Source organism: Maniola hyperantus, chromosome 26 (assembly GCF_902806685.2).
Source record: "Maniola hyperantus chromosome 26, iAphHyp1.2, whole genome shotgun sequence".
Classification (NCBI taxonomy): Eukaryota; Metazoa; Arthropoda; class Insecta; order Lepidoptera; family Nymphalidae; genus Maniola; species Maniola hyperantus.
Genome location: NC_048561.1, coordinates 5,770,033 through 5,788,037, shown reverse-complemented (window position 1 = coordinate 5,788,037; position 18,005 = coordinate 5,770,033). Strand labels below are relative to the sequence as shown.

The 18,005-nt window shown below is 38.5% G+C and overlaps 3 protein-coding genes across 4 annotated transcripts; 2 read left to right on the top strand and 1 right to left on the bottom strand.

The window, feature by feature from the left end:
- Positions 1 to 397: 397 nt before the first annotated feature.
- On the bottom strand, positions 398 to 1,873 carry LOC117994295 (uncharacterized). Its single transcript, XM_034982190.2, has 2 exons — positions 1,397 to 1,873; positions 398 to 726 (listed from the first exon to the last, which is right to left on the bottom strand). Exons 1-2 carry the CDS (start codon positions 1,714 to 1,716, stop codon positions 519 to 521), a joined length of 528 nt encoding a protein of 175 aa, XP_034838081.1. The 5' UTR covers positions 1,717 to 1,873; the 3' UTR covers positions 398 to 518.
- A 280-nt stretch (positions 1,874 to 2,153) lies between these two features.
- LOC117994294 (zinc finger protein 502-like) lies at positions 2,154 to 7,221 on the top strand. The gene is made up of 4 exons (XM_034982188.2): positions 2,154 to 2,402; positions 2,903 to 3,041; positions 3,742 to 3,999; positions 5,185 to 7,221. Exons 1-4 carry the CDS (start codon positions 2,244 to 2,246, stop codon positions 6,168 to 6,170), a joined length of 1,542 nt encoding a protein of 513 aa, XP_034838079.1. The 5' UTR covers positions 2,154 to 2,243; the 3' UTR covers positions 6,171 to 7,221.
- Positions 7,222 to 8,912: 1,691 nt separating this feature from the next.
- Positions 8,913 to 17,797, top strand: LOC117994266 (zinc finger protein 182-like). 2 transcript variants are annotated; one of them, XM_034982158.2, is made up of 9 exons: positions 8,913 to 9,288; positions 9,625 to 9,771; positions 10,670 to 10,841; positions 11,279 to 11,371; positions 12,086 to 12,220; positions 12,772 to 13,143; positions 13,880 to 13,971; positions 14,551 to 14,594; positions 14,982 to 17,797. In XM_034982158.2, exons 2-9 carry the CDS (start codon positions 9,692 to 9,694, stop codon positions 16,610 to 16,612), a joined length of 2,619 nt encoding a protein of 872 aa, XP_034838049.2. In that variant the 5' UTR covers positions 8,913 to 9,288; positions 9,625 to 9,691; the 3' UTR covers positions 16,613 to 17,797. The 2 variants fall into 2 exon arrangements, with proteins under 2 accessions (XP_034838049.2, XP_069363771.1); XM_069507670.1 differs by having other exon boundaries at positions 8,929 to 9,771.
- Positions 17,798 to 18,005: the final 208 nt, after the last annotated feature.

Sequence of the window (18,005 nt, the reverse complement as noted above, 5' to 3'; positions counted from 1 at the left end):
CTCCATCTCAAGCTGCATCATCACTTGCCACCAGCAGCCAAGCGCTAGTATATAAATTTAATAAGTATAAAAAAAATTACATAATTCAAGATACATATCACAGATATGTCCAGATTTGCAACTAGCGTGGCCCCCTCAGTCCCTCTCGCCCAGGCAGATTTTCTTACTTGTGAAATGTCATTCCTTCTACATTTCACGTTGTTTGTCAAATACTCACGTACAAATATACATTTTGGCAAACAAAAAAACGTGGCCACGGTGATAAGGACAAAACATAATCATTTTGTCACGTTCTAACAAGAGCTTAAATGCATTTAGCTATCTCGCTCTAACAGTGTCACAATAGGGCTACTAGAGCTAGTATTTACACAGGTGTAATAAATAAAACAGATAACAAATTAGTTTGCTTTATTTTTATAAGATTTGAATAACATCACATTTCTTAGTCTATAGTATCCCTATTAATCTGTGGTCTATAATAACACCTTGGACAAACAACAAAATTGACTGAAGAATAATTAATCTTTTCCATCCAACAAATCAACATAGGCACACTGTATTAAATCTTCATCCTTTACACCAAGTTTGGTCTGCAGGTCCCTTGCTATGTCCTGACCATCTTCCAAGCTCTGTTCTGGTCGAAGCACCACTTCTAGTTCCATGAAGTTGCCAAGGTCTTGTACCTTGTCTATGTGTATACGGGTTTGCCCAACCATGTACAATCTCCTGCAAATCCAGACTATATGAAGGCTTACTGCCATACTCAGTCTCTAATAATCGTTACTTAAGATTAAGTAAAAACGAGACAGATTTATGTGAGAGATATAGCTCTGTTTCGTTTTAACTAAACTTAAGTATTAAGCGACTCAGAGTACTGCTGTTAGACTGTGTTTTTATAATTTTTGTGATAGTGTTTTTACTTACACTTTAAGGAAATCATACTTATATTATAAACTAGCTTATTATGCCTGTGACTACGTTCACGTGAACTACACCCTAGCCCTATGTCAACCCCCCCCCCCCCCCCCCCTTAGGGGTTGAATTTTCAGAAATCCTTTCTTAGCAGATGCCTACGTTATAATAGCTAGCTATGCTTGCTAAATTTCAGACTGATCCGTCCAGTAGTTTAAGCTGTGCATTGATAGATCAGTCAGTCAGTCACCTTTTCCTTTTATATATTATTTAGATGTGAGTGTCTGTCTGCTAGTCTTTCACGGCCCATCCGTTCAAACAATTTTGGTGAAATTTGGTACATAAATAGATTGCATCCCAGGGAAAGACAGGCAAATAGGCACACCGGAAACGTCGACGTCGTTGGTTCACTGTATATCATGGACTTCCGCAAAGTAACGCCTACTTCTATACAACTATTACATTAGCTACTCATGGTTCTTACCGCTCTTTAACCACTCTGCCGCGTATTCCCAAACACTTTTGCAAGATACCATCCAAATCCTTTGCCTTCTTGCTTTCATTGATGGAAAATTGCAACAGATCGTAATCACACAGCTTCGGACCTTCTTCATCATCTCGATCGTACCTCACGAGGGTTGCAGTGTCGTCGGCGTAAATCCTCATTTTCAATCTGCCTTGATTTACTTTGTAAAACGTGTCGTCTTGTTGGATTACAGTTGGCGTCGAACCACTCAGCGCCTCAGCAATCTCGCAAATTGCGTCGTAATCATTGATTTTTGCTTTTATCTCTACGTTACGCATTTCTAATGTTATTAAAACTGGATTTTACTTCGTATGTCTCTAAATGAAAATACTAAACAAATATTTGTGATATGATTATAATATGAACGGAAAGTTGACAAAAAGCAAAACAATTTTCCCGCTTAAAAATCAAGATTTTTTTGTTAACTGGATTTATGGTTCTGGGTTCTGCCCTTTTGAGCCTACTCAATAATTACTCAAGAACAAAACACAGACAAGAACCAATTTATTTTTTATAATGTTGGTACTAATCACTATGAAGAAATCCGTACCTATCTCGCTCGTTAGGTAGGTACTTAGGTAGGTATCTTATGCCGCCACGGCACAAACCACAGACGAACGATTTTTGTGATATAGTCTAATATTAAATGTAGTCTGCGGTTTCTTAGTGGTCTGTCTCTGTCTCCAGGGCCGTAAAAAAAATAAAAAAAAAAACTGTCTCTATCTGTGGTGTATTTTGCAATTTGTTTTGTTTTGGTATACATTTTGAACAAATCGCCTTGAATTGAACTTTTTAAATTAAAACCATGGATGTTGAGAGTATTTCGAGCTGGATTTTGCAACCAGATGTATGCCGGTGCTGTTTATCTGGTACCGGGACGTGGGACTTAACAACGGCTTATATAACAGACTCAGGCGGAAAAGAAGTGTTTGCCAATATATTACAGGATTGTTTTGGTGTTTCTGTTAGTCTCTTGATGAAATATACCTTTAACTAGTTTATTAGCACATTAGTTTTACACTTGCAGTTCATTTCAAGTAAAAAAGTACAACTGAAATATCTATCACTTGCTTTAACGGCGAGGCAAAATATCGTGAAGAAACCTGCATGCTAAGAGTTCCCCATAATGTTGTTAAAGGTAAGGTGTTATGTAAAGTCTGTTAATCCAAGCTTGGAATCATCATCATCATCGCGTGCCTTCTTGAAACGAAGTTTGGAGGTCATCATGCGAAAAGCTTCTCTATTTCAAGCCGCCTCTTTTAACTTTGGGTAACTAAGCCCTGTCCACCGCCTTATATCGTCCAACCATTTGCGTCTTTGGTGACTTGGAGCCCTTTTGCTTTCAATTCTTCCTTCCAAAACTAATCTTGGAAATGAGAAGGCGACTGGCTGGTGGCTGCTGGCTGGTCATGGGTTGGTGTTGGTTTGAGATGATGATGATGACTTGTACAGTACTTTTTCCAGCTTTCCTGTATGAATGAAATGGATGTCAGCCGCTTGGTCTGTGATTTGTGTGTGAAGCAACTTCGTGGGGCTTCCAGTTTCCACCAGCAAGTTGTCCGAGCTGATGAACGGTTCTCACATTATTGGACGACTAGAAAAGGTAAGAATCAAAGTCATTTTTATTAGGGAATCTCCAGAGTAAAACTATGATGCATAAAAATAAATAAAAATCTGTTGTAGAATCCACAGATAAAGCCCTTTCATATGATACCCCACTTGATATAGTTATCTTACTTCAAATATTGAAAATACCAATTTTAGTTCAGGACCACAACTTAATTTTTTTGTGTGATCTAACCCTAAATTCACGGTTTTCAGATTTTTTCCCAAATGTCAGCTATAAGATCTACCTACCTGCCAAATTTCATGATTCTAGGTCAACGGGAAGTACCCTGTAGGTTTCTTGACAGACAGACGGACAGCCAGACAGACAACAAAGTGATCCTTTTTTCCTTTTGTGGTACGGAACCCTAAAAATTGGTAACACCAGTTCAATTTACAGTTCAGGTTGTCCTCTTTAGATATAGGCCTCCTCTATACTTCTCAATTTTTCCCTATCTAACGGCAATCCGCGCCAACCCTTTGGCAGGTCATCCTCCCATCTCCTCTGTGGCCGTCCTCTCGCATTCTTCCCATCTCTGGGGTGACCTCTTTGGTCCATTTATCCTTTGGAGATCTGATCATGTGGCCAATCCAACGCCATTTAAGTTTCTTAATTCTTTTTGCGACATCTGACACCTGTGATTTTCTAATTTTGGTCGGTACTGTAATAGTGTTGGTTAATTCTAGTTTCTGTGCAGATTATTCAACAAATCCACAATCAAAATCATATAAGAAGAAAACCCAAAAGATAAGACAAAAAAATAATGTGAAGGCAAAGAAATGGGAACAAAAAGAGATTGATGGAGAGTATGATTGTGATTCCGACACCCCTATAGCAAGATTGAGGGGTAGTTCGGTGATGAAAGAAGATTTTGTTGACAATGATTATTTACCTGAAGAAGTAAAAGAAAATAGACTTCAGGGGTATGAACATGAAGTTGAAATTGACTTAACGGGTACGTTTTTATGGATTTAGTTTTTTACTGCCTCGCTGGTCGAGTGATTAGCTGGCTGTACCACATATTACCAGTTAGAACTGGTTAGGTTATCCCGGCGCCTCTAATACTTTTCACTTTACTACTCAAGTATTAGAGGCGCCGGGATAACCTAACCAGTTCTTACTGGTAATGTGTGGTACAGCTTTAAAAAATAAGCGTTTTTCTTTCTGTTTCTCACCAACTAGGTGGTCAGACCAGTTCAAGGGATCCAGCAGGTGTGGGTTTTATCACATAGTGAAAATGGCCACCACCACAAGCCGGTGGAAACAGATAATCCATTCGAGGGAAGTTTGCTAGGACCACGATCTTCAGCAATGAAGGAACGATCGGAGAGAGAGAGGGGTCTAGTGATTAGCATGTTCGATTGTGGATGACGAGGTCCTGGGTTCGATTCCCAGATCAGGCCAAATATAGTATGCGACAGGTTGAGATGGCAATCGGAAAGGGAATGCTCCGCACAGCTGCACACTGCACAGCCATCGCGCTGACTTGCAGTTGTGCGGGGCGTCCCTTCGCCTCGTACCCCAATTGCCAGCTCGAACTGTTGCGGACTATAGTAAGATTTTTGTTTTTCTTCTAAGGCGCCATGAGAGTGAAGGAATAAAGAGAATCTCTTTGATTTAAAAACCGGCCAAGTGCGAGTCAGACTCGCGCACTGAGGGTTCCTTACTGCAATCGTATTTTATCGACATTTTGCACGATATATGAAAAACTATTATGCGTAAAAATAAATAAAAATTTGTTTTATAATGTACAAGTAAAGCCCTTTCATATGATACCCCACTTGGTATAGTAATCTTACTTTGAAAGTTGAATTCATGACCACAATTTAATTTTTATTGTGTGATGTAACCACAAATTCACGTTTTTCTGATTTTTCCCCGAATGTCTGCTATAAGACCTACCTACCTGCCAAATTTCATGATTCTAGGTCAACGGGAAGTACCTCGCAGGTTTCTTGACAGACCGACAGACATATTTAGACACTGCCTTATATTTAACTTCACACGTTCTGAGAAAAAGGGGTTTTGACAGACAGACAACAAAGTGATCCTATAAGGTGATCATTTTCTCTTTTTAAGGTACAGAACCTAAAAAAAATAAGGACTAAGGAGGGTTTGATATTTCATCATTTCATTCCAGGTCAATCGGAAATAAGGCTGAAGAAAAGTACCAAACAAGTGTCCGAAAGAAAACGCATAATCTTAACCTGCAGCATCGTTCTAATAGAAACAACAGCATGTCCCTTCCGCCATCACAAAAGCTGGTTCCGATGCTTTTTCTGCACCCAAGACTTCATGGATATAAATTCATTAAAAAGCCACTACACCCAATCGCACCTGGATGTCGAAGCCGAATTAAAAAAAATGAAACGGTACCCGCGTTCCCTCCAAATCGAAATTTCAAATTTGGAATGCCGCCATTGTGGTACAAATTTGACAGATGTCGATAAAATGATCCAACATTTCTTCGAAAACCATGACAAAACTGTTTACAAAGAATGCATAGCTGACTACAAAGTTAATTCGAGTCCGTACATGTGTCATTTGTGTGAAAAAGAATTCCATGTTTTTAGGACGCTAACCACTCATCTCAATGAGCACTATACGAACTGCATTTGTGATATCTGTGGCAAATCTTTCATGAATTCCAAACGTCTTAAAGTCCATAAAAGGACTCACGAACTCGGCACATACCCGTGTAAATCATGCGGTAAAGTGTTAAAAACTAAGATCTCCCAATCGAACCACATGGAAAGTGCACATTCTAAACGAATAATCAAATGCCAAATCTGTCTCAAACCTATGAAACACTACAACGACAGAATCAAACACATGTCTATAGCACACAACATAACACACACATTCAAATGTCCATTTTGTGACAGGGAATACAATATAAAACATTATTTATCTACACACATAAGACAAACGCATGGACATAAGAATAAGAAGTGTAAAGTGTGCAACATGGCGTTTATTACTAACCATAGTTTGAAGAAGCACATGTTGAAACATACAGGCGAACGGGCGTTTACTTGCAGTTTTTGTTGCAAGTCATATGCCAGGAGTTATACTCTGAAGGAGCATATGCGGGCACATGAAAATGATAAACGGTTAACACAATAATAGGGTATTTCACCCCATTTTTGAAAACTGTCTTTGATTCTAAGGTGATTGTAAACTACCAAAAAATTTACTAAAATTTTATTGGGTCGATAAGTGCAATAAAAATTTATTTTTCTGTATTTCTTTCCCCGCGAAAACGCCAGTTGCCTTTGTGTTTAGGTTCGTAAGCTGTCATGACGTCACACGGATTGGTCTGCTGCGCGATTGCGGGAGAATGACAGCTACAATGTCACGATCGCAATCACCTCTGATTGGTTGACGCTCGCTCACTATTGGCTACAATGCATTGTTGCAACAAGAATCGCACAAATTCAGCCAATCAGAACAATTGAGATTGTAATAATGATTGATGCAGGTTTTAGACAATCGCCCTACTGGTAAACATCGGCATATTCTGTGAAATAGATTACAACTACAACCCATATGATGTCACATGCCAGGAGCATATTCATATGCTCCTGCCTTCAGGCACATGAAAATGAAAAAAAATAATGGTAACTGGTCTGCATAAACGGTTAACATAATAATAATAATTTAAAAAAAAAAATCGAGCCTCAATAGCTCAACCGGTATGGGAGTGGACTGAAAACCGAAAGGTCGACGGTTCAAACCCCGCCCGTTGCACTATTGTCGTACCTACTCCTAGCACAAGCCTGACGCTTAATTGGAGAGGAAAGGGGAATATTAGTCATTTAACATGGCTAATATTCTTTACAAAAAAAAAAATGTAAACTATGTAGATGATGCCCGCGATGTCGTCCGCGTTGATAGGTCTATGTTTAAAAAATCCCGCGGGAACCATGGATATGTACATACTGTAGGTATGTATTAACCCAAGGTATAGGTCATCTATCTCCATTACAAATTTCAGCCGAATCCGTCCAGTAGTTTTTGCGTGAAGGAGTTACAATCATACACACACATTTATATAAACTTTCGCCTTTATAATGTTTTGTGGTAAGGTGTGGTATTTAATTTTAGTTTTTGTATTAATTAAGTAGTTACATATTTGTGAAATTAAATAGACAAGTTATAAAAATGTTATTATGCATTTATGTATATTATTTGTACTTTAACATCATTTTTGCCCTGGACAGTCTGGACTTTGCAACCAAAAAACAGGCCAAGTGCGAGTCAGGCTCGCGTAATGAGGGTTCCGTACTGCAGTCTTATTTTTTCGACATTTTGCACGATAATTCAAAAACTATGATGCATAAAATAAAATAAAAATCTGTTTTAAAATGTACAGGTAAAGACCTTTCATATGATACCCTACTTAATATAGTCACTCACTTCGAAAGTTGAAAATACTAATTATTAGTTCATGACCACAATTTTTTTTTTTGTGTGATCTAACCCTAAATTCACGGTTTTCAGATTTTTCCCCAAATGTCAGCTATAAGATCTACCTACCTGCCAAATTTTATGATTTTAGGTCAACGGGAAATACCCTGTAGGTTTCTTGACAGACAGACAGACAACAAAGTGATCCTATAAGGGTTCCGTTTTTCCTTTTGAAGCACGGAACCCTAAAAACTAAAGTGATTTAGGAACTGCGAATGGTGCAATATTATGTTAGGTACCAAGCATAGACTACATCATTAACCTTTGGATCCCAACTCTTCAATCCATATGCTGCAAGGTACTGAACACCTAAGCTTAGGGGATTCGGAAATTTCTGATAGTGAATTGATATTGTAGGTACCAAGCAACGGCTTCACGATTAAACTCCAAGCCCGAACTCCTCAACCATGATGATGCAGGATACTGAACTCCAGGGTTGAGGAGTTGGGGCTTGAAGTCTGATCATGAAGTCGTTGCTTGATACCTACAATACTAATTAACTATGAACACTTCCTGAATCTGCATAACATAGGCTCACCTGTTACTCAACAGATTTTTTCCCCCCGTTGAGTCACACTGTTACTCACGGGGGCGTGACTCAACAGGAATAAGTATTCAAATATGCAATCTATACTAATCTACCTATACCTATTTACTTATAAATAAAATTGAAGTGTCTGCCTGTAATTTCGAAATAGCTACCTCATATTAAGCTCGTCATATAGATTAGTTATTGGAACTGTAATAACTGAATCACACGTTTTTAAAATTTTTGTCCGTCTGTCAAACTTTCAAAAAAGGAGATTGTGTTTTTATACCTATGTTCACTGAAATCTCCGAGTTTTCTGAACCCATTTTATGTTTTATTATTTTCCGACTAACTAAGTTCAGTATTGAAGTTTACAAAAAGGACGCCAGAGGTCCTTGGGGCCACTATAACCCGTGTCCCGTGCTCATGGTGCTCATAGGTAAAGTCCGCGCTTGCCTAGTGTCTCTGGTCGGATCCATAGGTTCAAAAACGCTAGAATCCAGAGCATTAAAACCAGTTTAAAAAAATGGTGGTTGGTGCCCACTGCCCGTCAACGTCAAGTTTTATTATGGACCATCCGTAGATAGAGTAATAAAGGTAGATGCAGGAACGTTTGCTTTCTCATTCGCACTAAAAAGAGAGCACAGATAAAGTTACTAATGTGATAAACAGAGACGCAGCTAACTTATTTTTTGTCCCTTATCGTGTAACTGGTTTTTTTTCAAGAATACATACAAGAAGTTGCAAAACAAACTTTGAGAATTCGTGGCGTTATTGTATTTCTCATGAGTTATTTACTTGTTTTCACATAAAAACGTTTAATACAAATATTGTTGATCGGTTAATACAAATATCGACTACCTACCTACTAAACAATGGTAATAATTGTCGTGTTATTCATTGTTACGTCGTACGCGGATACACAGTACTTAAATCTACCTATTATTCTATCTACGGGACCATCCTGATTCCTGTGACCTCCTGAGGCTCGATCACAGAGTACATTGGTATAATATCTCATTCGTGTTAAAAACATAGTGTAGTATGTGTACCTATAATCCTTAATCTATGATTAAAAATCAAAAATTATAATATAGCAAAGAGTATATAATCACTACGTTTTAATATAGGTTTGTGTACATAAGGGTAAACAATCGACACACAATCCGTACAATCGAAATACACCTAGTAGTAGGTACATACAAATTCTTTGGGGTAAACATAATATATTCTCTAACTACGAAGGTAAATTACTTTGAATCAGGTTTTTCTGGTCGGTGCTTTGAATGGAGAAAACTAAAACGTAGTGATTATAATAAGTAATATACTCTTTAAGAAAACCTGCCAAGTTCACCAAGCTGCCAAGTGCCACTTTAAATTAGAAATTAACTATCCAAATTGAGGTACCTATAGTCGATATTCCCAGCTATCACCAACCGTTCATAACGTGCATAGAAATTAATCCAAGGAGTTCCATTCATAACGTGTCTATTCAATTCCACATCATTGGCGAAGTGAATTCGGCTCGTCGGGTGCAGCCTCGCGCCTCGCGCCTTAAAACAAAATTTAATTGAATTACAGCAAAGAATAGGTAATAAATTGTTGCTGCTTCAGTAAACACAGATTCAGTAAGCAATAAGCATCGAAAATGCGGTGTTGTGTGCCATTCTGCAAAAACACTTCGGACAATGTATCAGACGGCGCAGGGAAGGCGATTAGTTTTCATGGGTGAGTACTTATCTAAGTATTTAAAAGGAAAACGTGACTGACTGACTGACTGATCTACCAACGCTCAGCTCAAACTACTGGATGGATCGGGCTGAAATTTGGCATGCAGATACCTAGCTATTGTACCGTAGGCATCCGCTAAGAAAGGATTTTTGAAAATTCAACCCCTAAGGGGGGAAAATAGGAGTTTGTAATTTGTGTAGTCCACGCGGACGAAGTCGCGAGCATAAGCTAGTACGGTATATTCGAGTAGTAGAGTTCTCACTTGCTGGTCTGAACCAGTGTAAGCAGTCTGTACAGATCAGCTAGTCACGCCGGTGGTCATTGAAGCACTGTTCTGCACCCACTTGCAGCAACGCGAGACCTTTCAAGGAGTTATCAAATGTGTATGTAGGTATTTGAATTATAACTGACTAGCTGATGCCAGCGACTTCGTCCGCGTGGAGTTAGGTTTTTAAAAATCCCGTGTGAACTCTTTGATTTTCCGGGATAAAAAGTAGCCTATTAATTAATCCAGGGTATAATCTATCTCCATTCCAAATTTCATCCAAATCCGAGCAGCCGTTTTTGCGTGATTGAGTAAAAAACATCTAAACATCGACACTTTCACATTTATAATACTAGTAGGATTTTTTAAAACAATTAAATATCACTTACTTTAACCGTGAAGAAAAATGTCGTGAGGAAACCTGCATGCCCGAGTGTTCTTCATGTTCTCAAAGGTGTTTGAAGTCTGCCAATCCTCATTGGGCTAGCGTGGCAGACCCTTCTCACTCTGGAGGAGACCCGTGCTCTATTATGTTATGATGACTATAAAACAAGCATACATTGTTCTACTGTGTAAAACAATCCACTATGGTATAGGTTTGTTATGTATAACATAAAAGGTGATTTCCAGTTTCCCCGGTGAAGTGCATCTCTGTGCTGCTTGGCTCAGAGCCCTCGGCAAACAAGACAACTTACCGGACTCTGCTGTTGTCTGCTCGCAGCATTTTCTCAATGATGACATTTACAAAACAGACAGTGGTTTGAGGCAAATTCGTACTGGTGCTATTCCTTCAACTGTGCAGGTAACTCGTGTCATGATATGTACCTATTGTTAAAAAAATAGCCATTATTCTCTGATCTACATATATTACTTACTAACAGTATATTACAAATTTCCTATTCTTATTATTTAATTATTCTATCTTATATTCTACAAAACACCAGCACTAACTTATCAGGTTGTCCTCTTTGTACATAGGCCTCTAGAATTCGCCATTTTCCTCTGTTTAGTGGTAATCTGTGCCATCCTTTTGGTAGGTCATCTTCCCATCTTCTTTGTGGCCATCATCTCAATCTCTTCCCATCTCATCATAGTTGTAAGTAAATCAAATCAAGTGTGACTGACGAAGGAGAAGCAGCTAAGACATACTGGGTCTGAATATTCCTTTTTTTCCTCACCTGTCACAGCATTGTATGGAAACAGAAGTGTAGAAGTAACTAGTAGTACATATATTAACAGGTTTGCATGATATGCCTAGAAACTGACAGCAAGCTGTTTCTAATGAGCAAACACAAATTGGATGAAGCATACGAAAAGTTAACTGGACATCCTGTAAGTTGTTAATCTATGATGTTACGTTGTTATGCCTTTACACAAGTGAAAAAAATTAAAAGTATGTTTCTAAAAAAACAATATTATTGTATAATCGAAGATTATGTAAATAATAAAAAAAGCATGAATTTGATTTGCACCAGCAATGCACTGGGCTGCAATTGCTTGTACAGTATGGCCCAATTTTATTGTAAATTGGGCACTTAAAAGGAGCAACCGCCGAGTTTCTTGCTGGTTCTTCTTGGTAGGAACGGCATTCCGAACCAGTGGTAAATTATTTCACGATTCAAAAGCACTTGTAAAAGTTTCTTTGAACAAAAACATATTCCTTGTTTTTTATATCCACACGCAGGATAGAGCCCTTCCTATTTTTTCTTTAAAAAAAAAGAATATTAGCCAAGTTAATTGCTGACTAATATTCCTCTTTCCCCTCTAATTAAGCGTAAAGCTTATGCTAGAAGGAGGTACGACAATAGTGCTACGGGTGGGATTTGAACCGGCAACCTTTCGGTTTTCAGTCCGCTCCTTTAACCGTTGAGCTATCGAGCTATGTACGAGTATAGTGGTAGTAGCTACCTCACTGTACATTGTCAATTGCATAGAATAACACTCCTACATCAGTGGTCAAATGCTTTTGTTAAATCTGCAAACAGTGCACGGCAAACCAGGATTATTTAAGGAATGTCTGATAACTTTAGTTATGTGTTGTTTCAGCTGTGTGATCTAGGAAACCTAAAACAGACACTTTGTGTACAATGTGCTCAGAGATTGATGAACTTCAGTAGATTTAGAGACAAGAGCTTGAGAGCCCGTGCACTGATGATGGACTTAGTTGAAAAACATGAATTAGTGAGTACTTAATACATAATCATCAAGACCATCATAACTAACCCATTACCAACTTGGGTCTGTAAGAGAATGGGTCTCCTCTCAGAGTGAGACGGGTATTGGCCATAGTCTACCACGCAGGCCAAGTGCAGATTAGCATACTTCACACACCTTTGAGAACATTATGGAGAACTAGCTGATGCTCGCGACTTCGTCCGCGTGGATTTACGTTTTTCAAAATCCCGTGGGAACTCTTTGATTTTCCGGAATAAAAAGTAGCCTATGTGTTAATCCAGGGTATAATCTATCTCCATTCCAAATTTCAGCCAAATCCGTCTAGTAGTTTTTGCGTGAAGGAGTAACAAACACACACACACACAGACATACAAACTTTCGCATAATATTAGTCGGGATAGGCATGTTTCCTCACGATGTTTTCCTTTGTTAAAGCTAATGAATGATATTTAATTACTAAAAAATATGAAGTTATTGTTTCTTAGCTTTTAAGTTTGTGTTATTTCTATATATATTAGATACCGTACACATTGAATATTTAACTTGTCTCTCAACAGATAACAAGACGTCATATTAAAATGATAAACCGCACCAAACACCAGCTAAAGAGTAATATGGCGTTGACAACGCTAGGACCTGACCACTGTGACTTACACATACTAGAACCCTCAGAAGACATACAGACAGAATTAGAGGAAACAGGCCACCAAGTTGTACTGAAAGCTGAAGGAAGTGATGACTCTATGTCGGTTGATGAGGACATAGATGTGGTCAATGAAGATGACAACAATGCAGACAATATCAAAGATGAGTTTGTGACTTCTAATGACAAAGACATATCCGACTATAGCATTATGGTGGAAGCAAGAGCAATGGATGAAGCTCTTTACAAAGCTTTCAACATGAAACATATGAGGCCCAACCTCGAGGTGAGATAGTTTTTCACATTAAATACTTTAATCGACTTGATAAATTCATATAGTAGCTTGTTTAATAGTGGAGAGGAATGAATTTTGAAGTAAAAATTCTTTAGTATAACTAGTAATGAATACTAGTGTTAGCTGGGTTTTGTTGATAGTGTGTTAGACGAATTGTGGATAGTCTGGACTCGTCCTAGCAACCTCTGACATTCTCCGAGAGTCTATGGTTTAAGGTAGACTCTACTGTCGCTGGTGACGCGCGGAATGGCGGCAGTGCATTGTACTTACTTGGAAACCAATTTAATTAGCGAACCGTAATTAAAAGTATGAAAAAGTATATCAAGTGGTTTTCATTCTATTACTAGTTTAGTTTTTGAGAAAGACACAGTTAGGGTAAACAATGATACCCGACTTGCAAGGGTAAGAAGATTTTTTGGCTCCTCTTTCATATATGGCGGTAGCCCCCCTGAAAATTAATTTAATTGAATTTCTAATTAAATATTCGGTTTTGGGTCAACGTTTTACACCAAAATACCAAAATTTCAGCAATGTAAGTCATTTTGTTTACGAGCTAGTGACCTGTGACACGCGGACAGACAGACAGACAGCAGAGTGACATTAATTAAGGCTCCCTATTTACTTACCCATTGGGTACGGAACCCAAAAAACTGATTCCCTCGCAATGTAGGTTATACTTTAATCGCCTTAAGGTTACAAACACCAATTTTTCTTTTGTATTTGGCAGAATGGTGCGGATGATGCTGAATGTGGCATGTCACAAGTACGCCAGCCTCCTACACCGAGCACTTCGCACTCCTCACTCATCACTGAGAACAAGTCAGTATACCTGACTGATGTATAACTTTAGTTCGGGAGGTACTGGAGTACGCAGAGAGAATTGCATGAACAGGTCATTCAATGTTCTCAGCGTACATTTAAAGTCCTTGAATAATTTATCGTTTTGTGTTTGTATTTAAATTTATCATTTGCCATCTAGTTAGTGTAAGTGGCGCTGCTGTTGAAATTAAATAAATAAATAAAAAATCTCTATATAAAAAAAATGAATCGCTGAATGTGTTGCTGATCGTAAATCTCGAGAACAGCTGAACCGATTTCGCTAATTCTTTTTTATAATACTCCTTGAAGTACAAGGATGGTTCTTATGTCGAGAAAATTATAAGTATAAAAAAAAAAAAAAGAGTCGACTGTTAGGCGGTACGAAGTTCGCCGGGTCAGCTAGTTAATAATAATAATACCTGCCAGTACCAATAGCTTTTAGTTCAAGTTACAGTTAGAATAACACTGATACTAGTATCAGAAAACATAAAACCCTTTCCTTTTCTCTAACCTGCTACAATATGCAGTACAGCTACTGACTTCCCAGTGCACTCTGGATACATTCTGATTATTTCACAGGCAAGCAGGCCCCAGCCACTCCACACATTCTGCTCAGACTTTCGGTAAGATACAACAATATTTATCATTTTACAATTTACACAATTATATACAAAGAAATCACTCAGCGGGCGACGGAGAGAGCTATGCTTGGAGTTTCTCTACGTGATCAAATCAGAAATGAGGAGATGTAGGAGAGCTAGTGTAAGAGACGTTGGGGTCCCAAGGTGCTGGAATGGCGACCTCGCACCGGAAGACGCAGCGTTGGAACCCCCCACTAGGTGGACGGACGACATCAGACGAGTCGCAGGGAGCCGCTGTATGGCCGCGGCGCAAGACCGTAGCGCGTGGAAGTCCCTACAAGAGACCTATGTCCAGCAGTGGACGTCTATTGGTTGATGATGATGATGATTATGATGATACAAGGAAATAGTTAAAATGTCTTGTTTCAGTCACTCCTCTGCGCGCGAGTCTAGCGACAAGTAACGAAGTAAATGTGCCTCCAACTGAAGAAGCCGATACCACCGTCAGACGCCGTTACCACAAATTAACAGATTGTGTTGTCAAATTATGTGATGTTTTCTCTAAGAAAGTTGTACCAAGACGAGAAGGAAATGTTGTTTGTTCGTCTAAAGCAATCCGTTGTCAGGCAGCAAGTCAGAATGAAGTATCTTCAACTGAATATAATGAACCAGTACAAGTAATTGTATCGAAAACTGTACAAAGCAAAACTGATTGCTTGAAGAATGACATTAATATGCAACATTCCTTACAAAATAGTTCACAAACTCAGGAAAAAGGGTTCACTTGTGATATTTGTCAAAAATTATACACACGAAAAAGTATCTTAGTTAAACACATGAAGACTCACGCTGAAGAAAGACGGCTCACTTGCAAGATTTGCCAATACAAATGTAAATATCAAAGTGATTTGAAGAGGCACATGAGAACCCACACTGGTATTAAGCCTTTCTCGTGTGAGTTATGCGGTTACAAAAGTTCAAATAAAACCAATCTAGTGAGGCACATGAGAACCCACACTGGTATAAAGCCTTTCTCGTGTAAGTTATGCGATTACAAAAGTACAACAAATTGCCATCTAGTGACACACATGAGAACCCACACTGGTATAAAACCTTTCTCGTGTAAGTTATGCAATTACAAAAGTGCAAGAAATAGCAATCTAGTGACACACATGAGAACTCACACTGGTATAAAGCCTTTCTTGTGTAAGTTATGCGCTTACAGGTGTACAACTAATAGCGCTCTAGTGACGCACATGAGAACCCACACTGGTATTAAGCCTTTCTCGTGTAAGTTATGCGATTACAAAAGTTCAAATAAAACCAATCTAGTGAGGCACATGAGAACCCACACTGGTATCAAGCCTTTCTCGTGTAAGTTATGCGATTACAAATGTACACAAAAGAGTGCTCTAGTGATGCACATAAGAACCCACACTGGTATAAAGCCTTTCTTGTGTAAGTTATGCAATTACAAAAGTACAAGAAATTGCAATCTAATGATGCACATGAGAACCCACACTGGTATCAAGCCTTTCTCGTGTAAGTTATGCGATTACAAAAGCACATCAAATAGCCATCTAGTGACACACATGAGAACCCACACTGGTATAAAGCCTTTCATGTGTAAGTTATGCGATTACAAAAGTACAACAAATTGCCATCTAGTGGCGCACATGACAACCCACACTGGTGTCAAGCCTTTCTCGTGTAAGTTATGCAGTTACAAATGTTCACGAAATAGCCATCTAGTGAGGCACATGAGAACCCACACTGGTATAAAGCCTTTCATGTGTAAGTTATGCGATTACAAAAGTACAACAAATTGCCATCTAGTGACACACATGAGAACCCACACTGGTATAAAGCCTTTCATGTGTAAGTTATGCGATTACAAAAGTACAACAAATAGCGATTTAGTGACGCACATGAGAACCCACACTGGCGATAAGCCTTATTCCTGTAAGATATGTGAATACAAATGTTCACATAAAAGTAGTCTAACGAGGCATATGAGAACTCACACTGCCACTGCCGAAAAGCTTTTATCATGTTTATGAGCTGCATGTCTCACTCCGCCGGAGACGGCTCAGGGGAAGAAGTGTACAACAGACAGCGAGTGGTGTGCTTTGTGTAGTGTAGAGTGAATGTGTGAGTGTATAGGCATAGGCTTTTGTATTCCGGAAAATCAAAGAGTTCTCACGGGAATATTAAAAACTAAATCTATGCGGACGAAGTTGTGGGCATCATCCAATACAAAAGAAAAGCGCGAGCGAAACGAGCGTGAATTTTTAAAATATAATATTTAAGTACAAAATAATCTAGGTACGTATATTGTTATTTAATATTATAAATTCGACTGTGCTTTTGTCTGTCTATCTATTGGTCACCTTTTCACAGCCCATCTTGGTACTATTCAGAGATATGCATCCCGGAAGATCAAAGATTTTCCATGAGATTTTTAAAAACCTAAATTGATGAAGTTGAGGTCAGCAAGCAACACAAAATACAAGGGCGAGCGAAGCGACCGCGAAATTTTAGATATAATTACAAACAAAACTGGTAAAAATATTGTTTTGCAAATGACAAAAAGTCCTAACTTTGATCAACCTGCCCTCCCCTGGGTAAGTCCATGCTCAGGAGAAAAAGTGTACCACAGACAGCGAGTGGTGTGCTTTGTGAAGTCTACGCGGCACTTTGCGGCTGATTTGAATGAACGAAAAAAAAATTCACTAAATCACATTAAGGGTGTTAATGTGATTTGGTGAATTTTTTTTTCGTGAACACATTTTAATTTTTGTTTTATTATGTAACCACTAATTCACGGTTTTTTAAAATTTTCCTTTACTTGTAAGCTACAGGACCTGCATGATTCTAGGTCGACGGGAAATAACAGACACACCGGACCAGACGAACAGACAGACAACAAAGTGATTCTTAGTGATAGCGTTCCTTTTACCTGGTACCTACGGAACCCTAATAGGTATTTCTGTCACTACTACTACTTCTGGTACGCTGGTATTTAATTTTAGTTTTGTATTAACTTAGTGTGGCTAATTCCTTTGTACACAATCTCTAAACTAAACTAAAATGCCAAATCTAAATCTATTGCTATCCCTTTCATAATGTTGCTTGCGGAAAAGGATAGCACTAGATTTAGACCTGTTAATTTAGTTTAGTTTAGAGATTTAGTACAAGAGAATTGGCCCCATTACCTAGGTATTAGTAAAATTAAATACATAAGTTATAAAATATGTGCATTTTTATTATTTGTACGCCCTGGGACAGCCATTTTTCGTACCATTCGTCGTACAAAACCACATTTTTTTAATTTTCATGGCGGCCATTTTGTTATTTTTATTATTTGTTGTTATAGCACTAGCAGCAATGTGGCAGCAATAATTAATACCTACATCATCGATATAAATGACAAGGTATACCCAAGCGAACAAA

Coding starts and splice junctions, on each gene's coding strand:
- LOC117994266 (XM_034982158.2), top strand. CDS start 9,692: ATGCGGTGTTGTGTGCCATTCTGCAAAAACACTTCGGACAATGTATCA. Junction 9,772..10,669: donor AAGGCGATTAGTTTTCATGG/GTGAGTACTTAT, acceptor GGTGATTTCCAG/TTTCCCCGGTGAAGTGCATC. Junction 12,221..12,771: donor TAGTTGAAAAACATGAATTA/GTGAGTACTTAA, acceptor GTCTCTCAACAG/ATAACAAGACGTCATATTAA.
- LOC117994295 (XM_034982190.2), bottom strand. CDS start 1,716: ATGCGTAACGTAGAGATAAAAGCAAAAATCAATGATTACGACGCAATT. Junction 727..1,396: donor GGCAGAGTGGTTAAAGAGCG/GTAAGAACCATG, acceptor CTGGATTTGCAG/GAGATTGTACATGGTTGGGC.
- LOC117994294 (XM_034982188.2), top strand. CDS start 2,244: ATGGATGTTGAGAGTATTTCGAGCTGGATTTTGCAACCAGATGTATGC. Junction 2,403..2,902: donor AGGATTGTTTTGGTGTTTCT/GTTAGTCTCTTG, acceptor TACTTTTTCCAG/CTTTCCTGTATGAATGAAAT. Junction 3,042..3,741: donor TTATTGGACGACTAGAAAAG/GTAAGAATCAAA, acceptor GTTTCTGTGCAG/ATTATTCAACAAATCCACAA.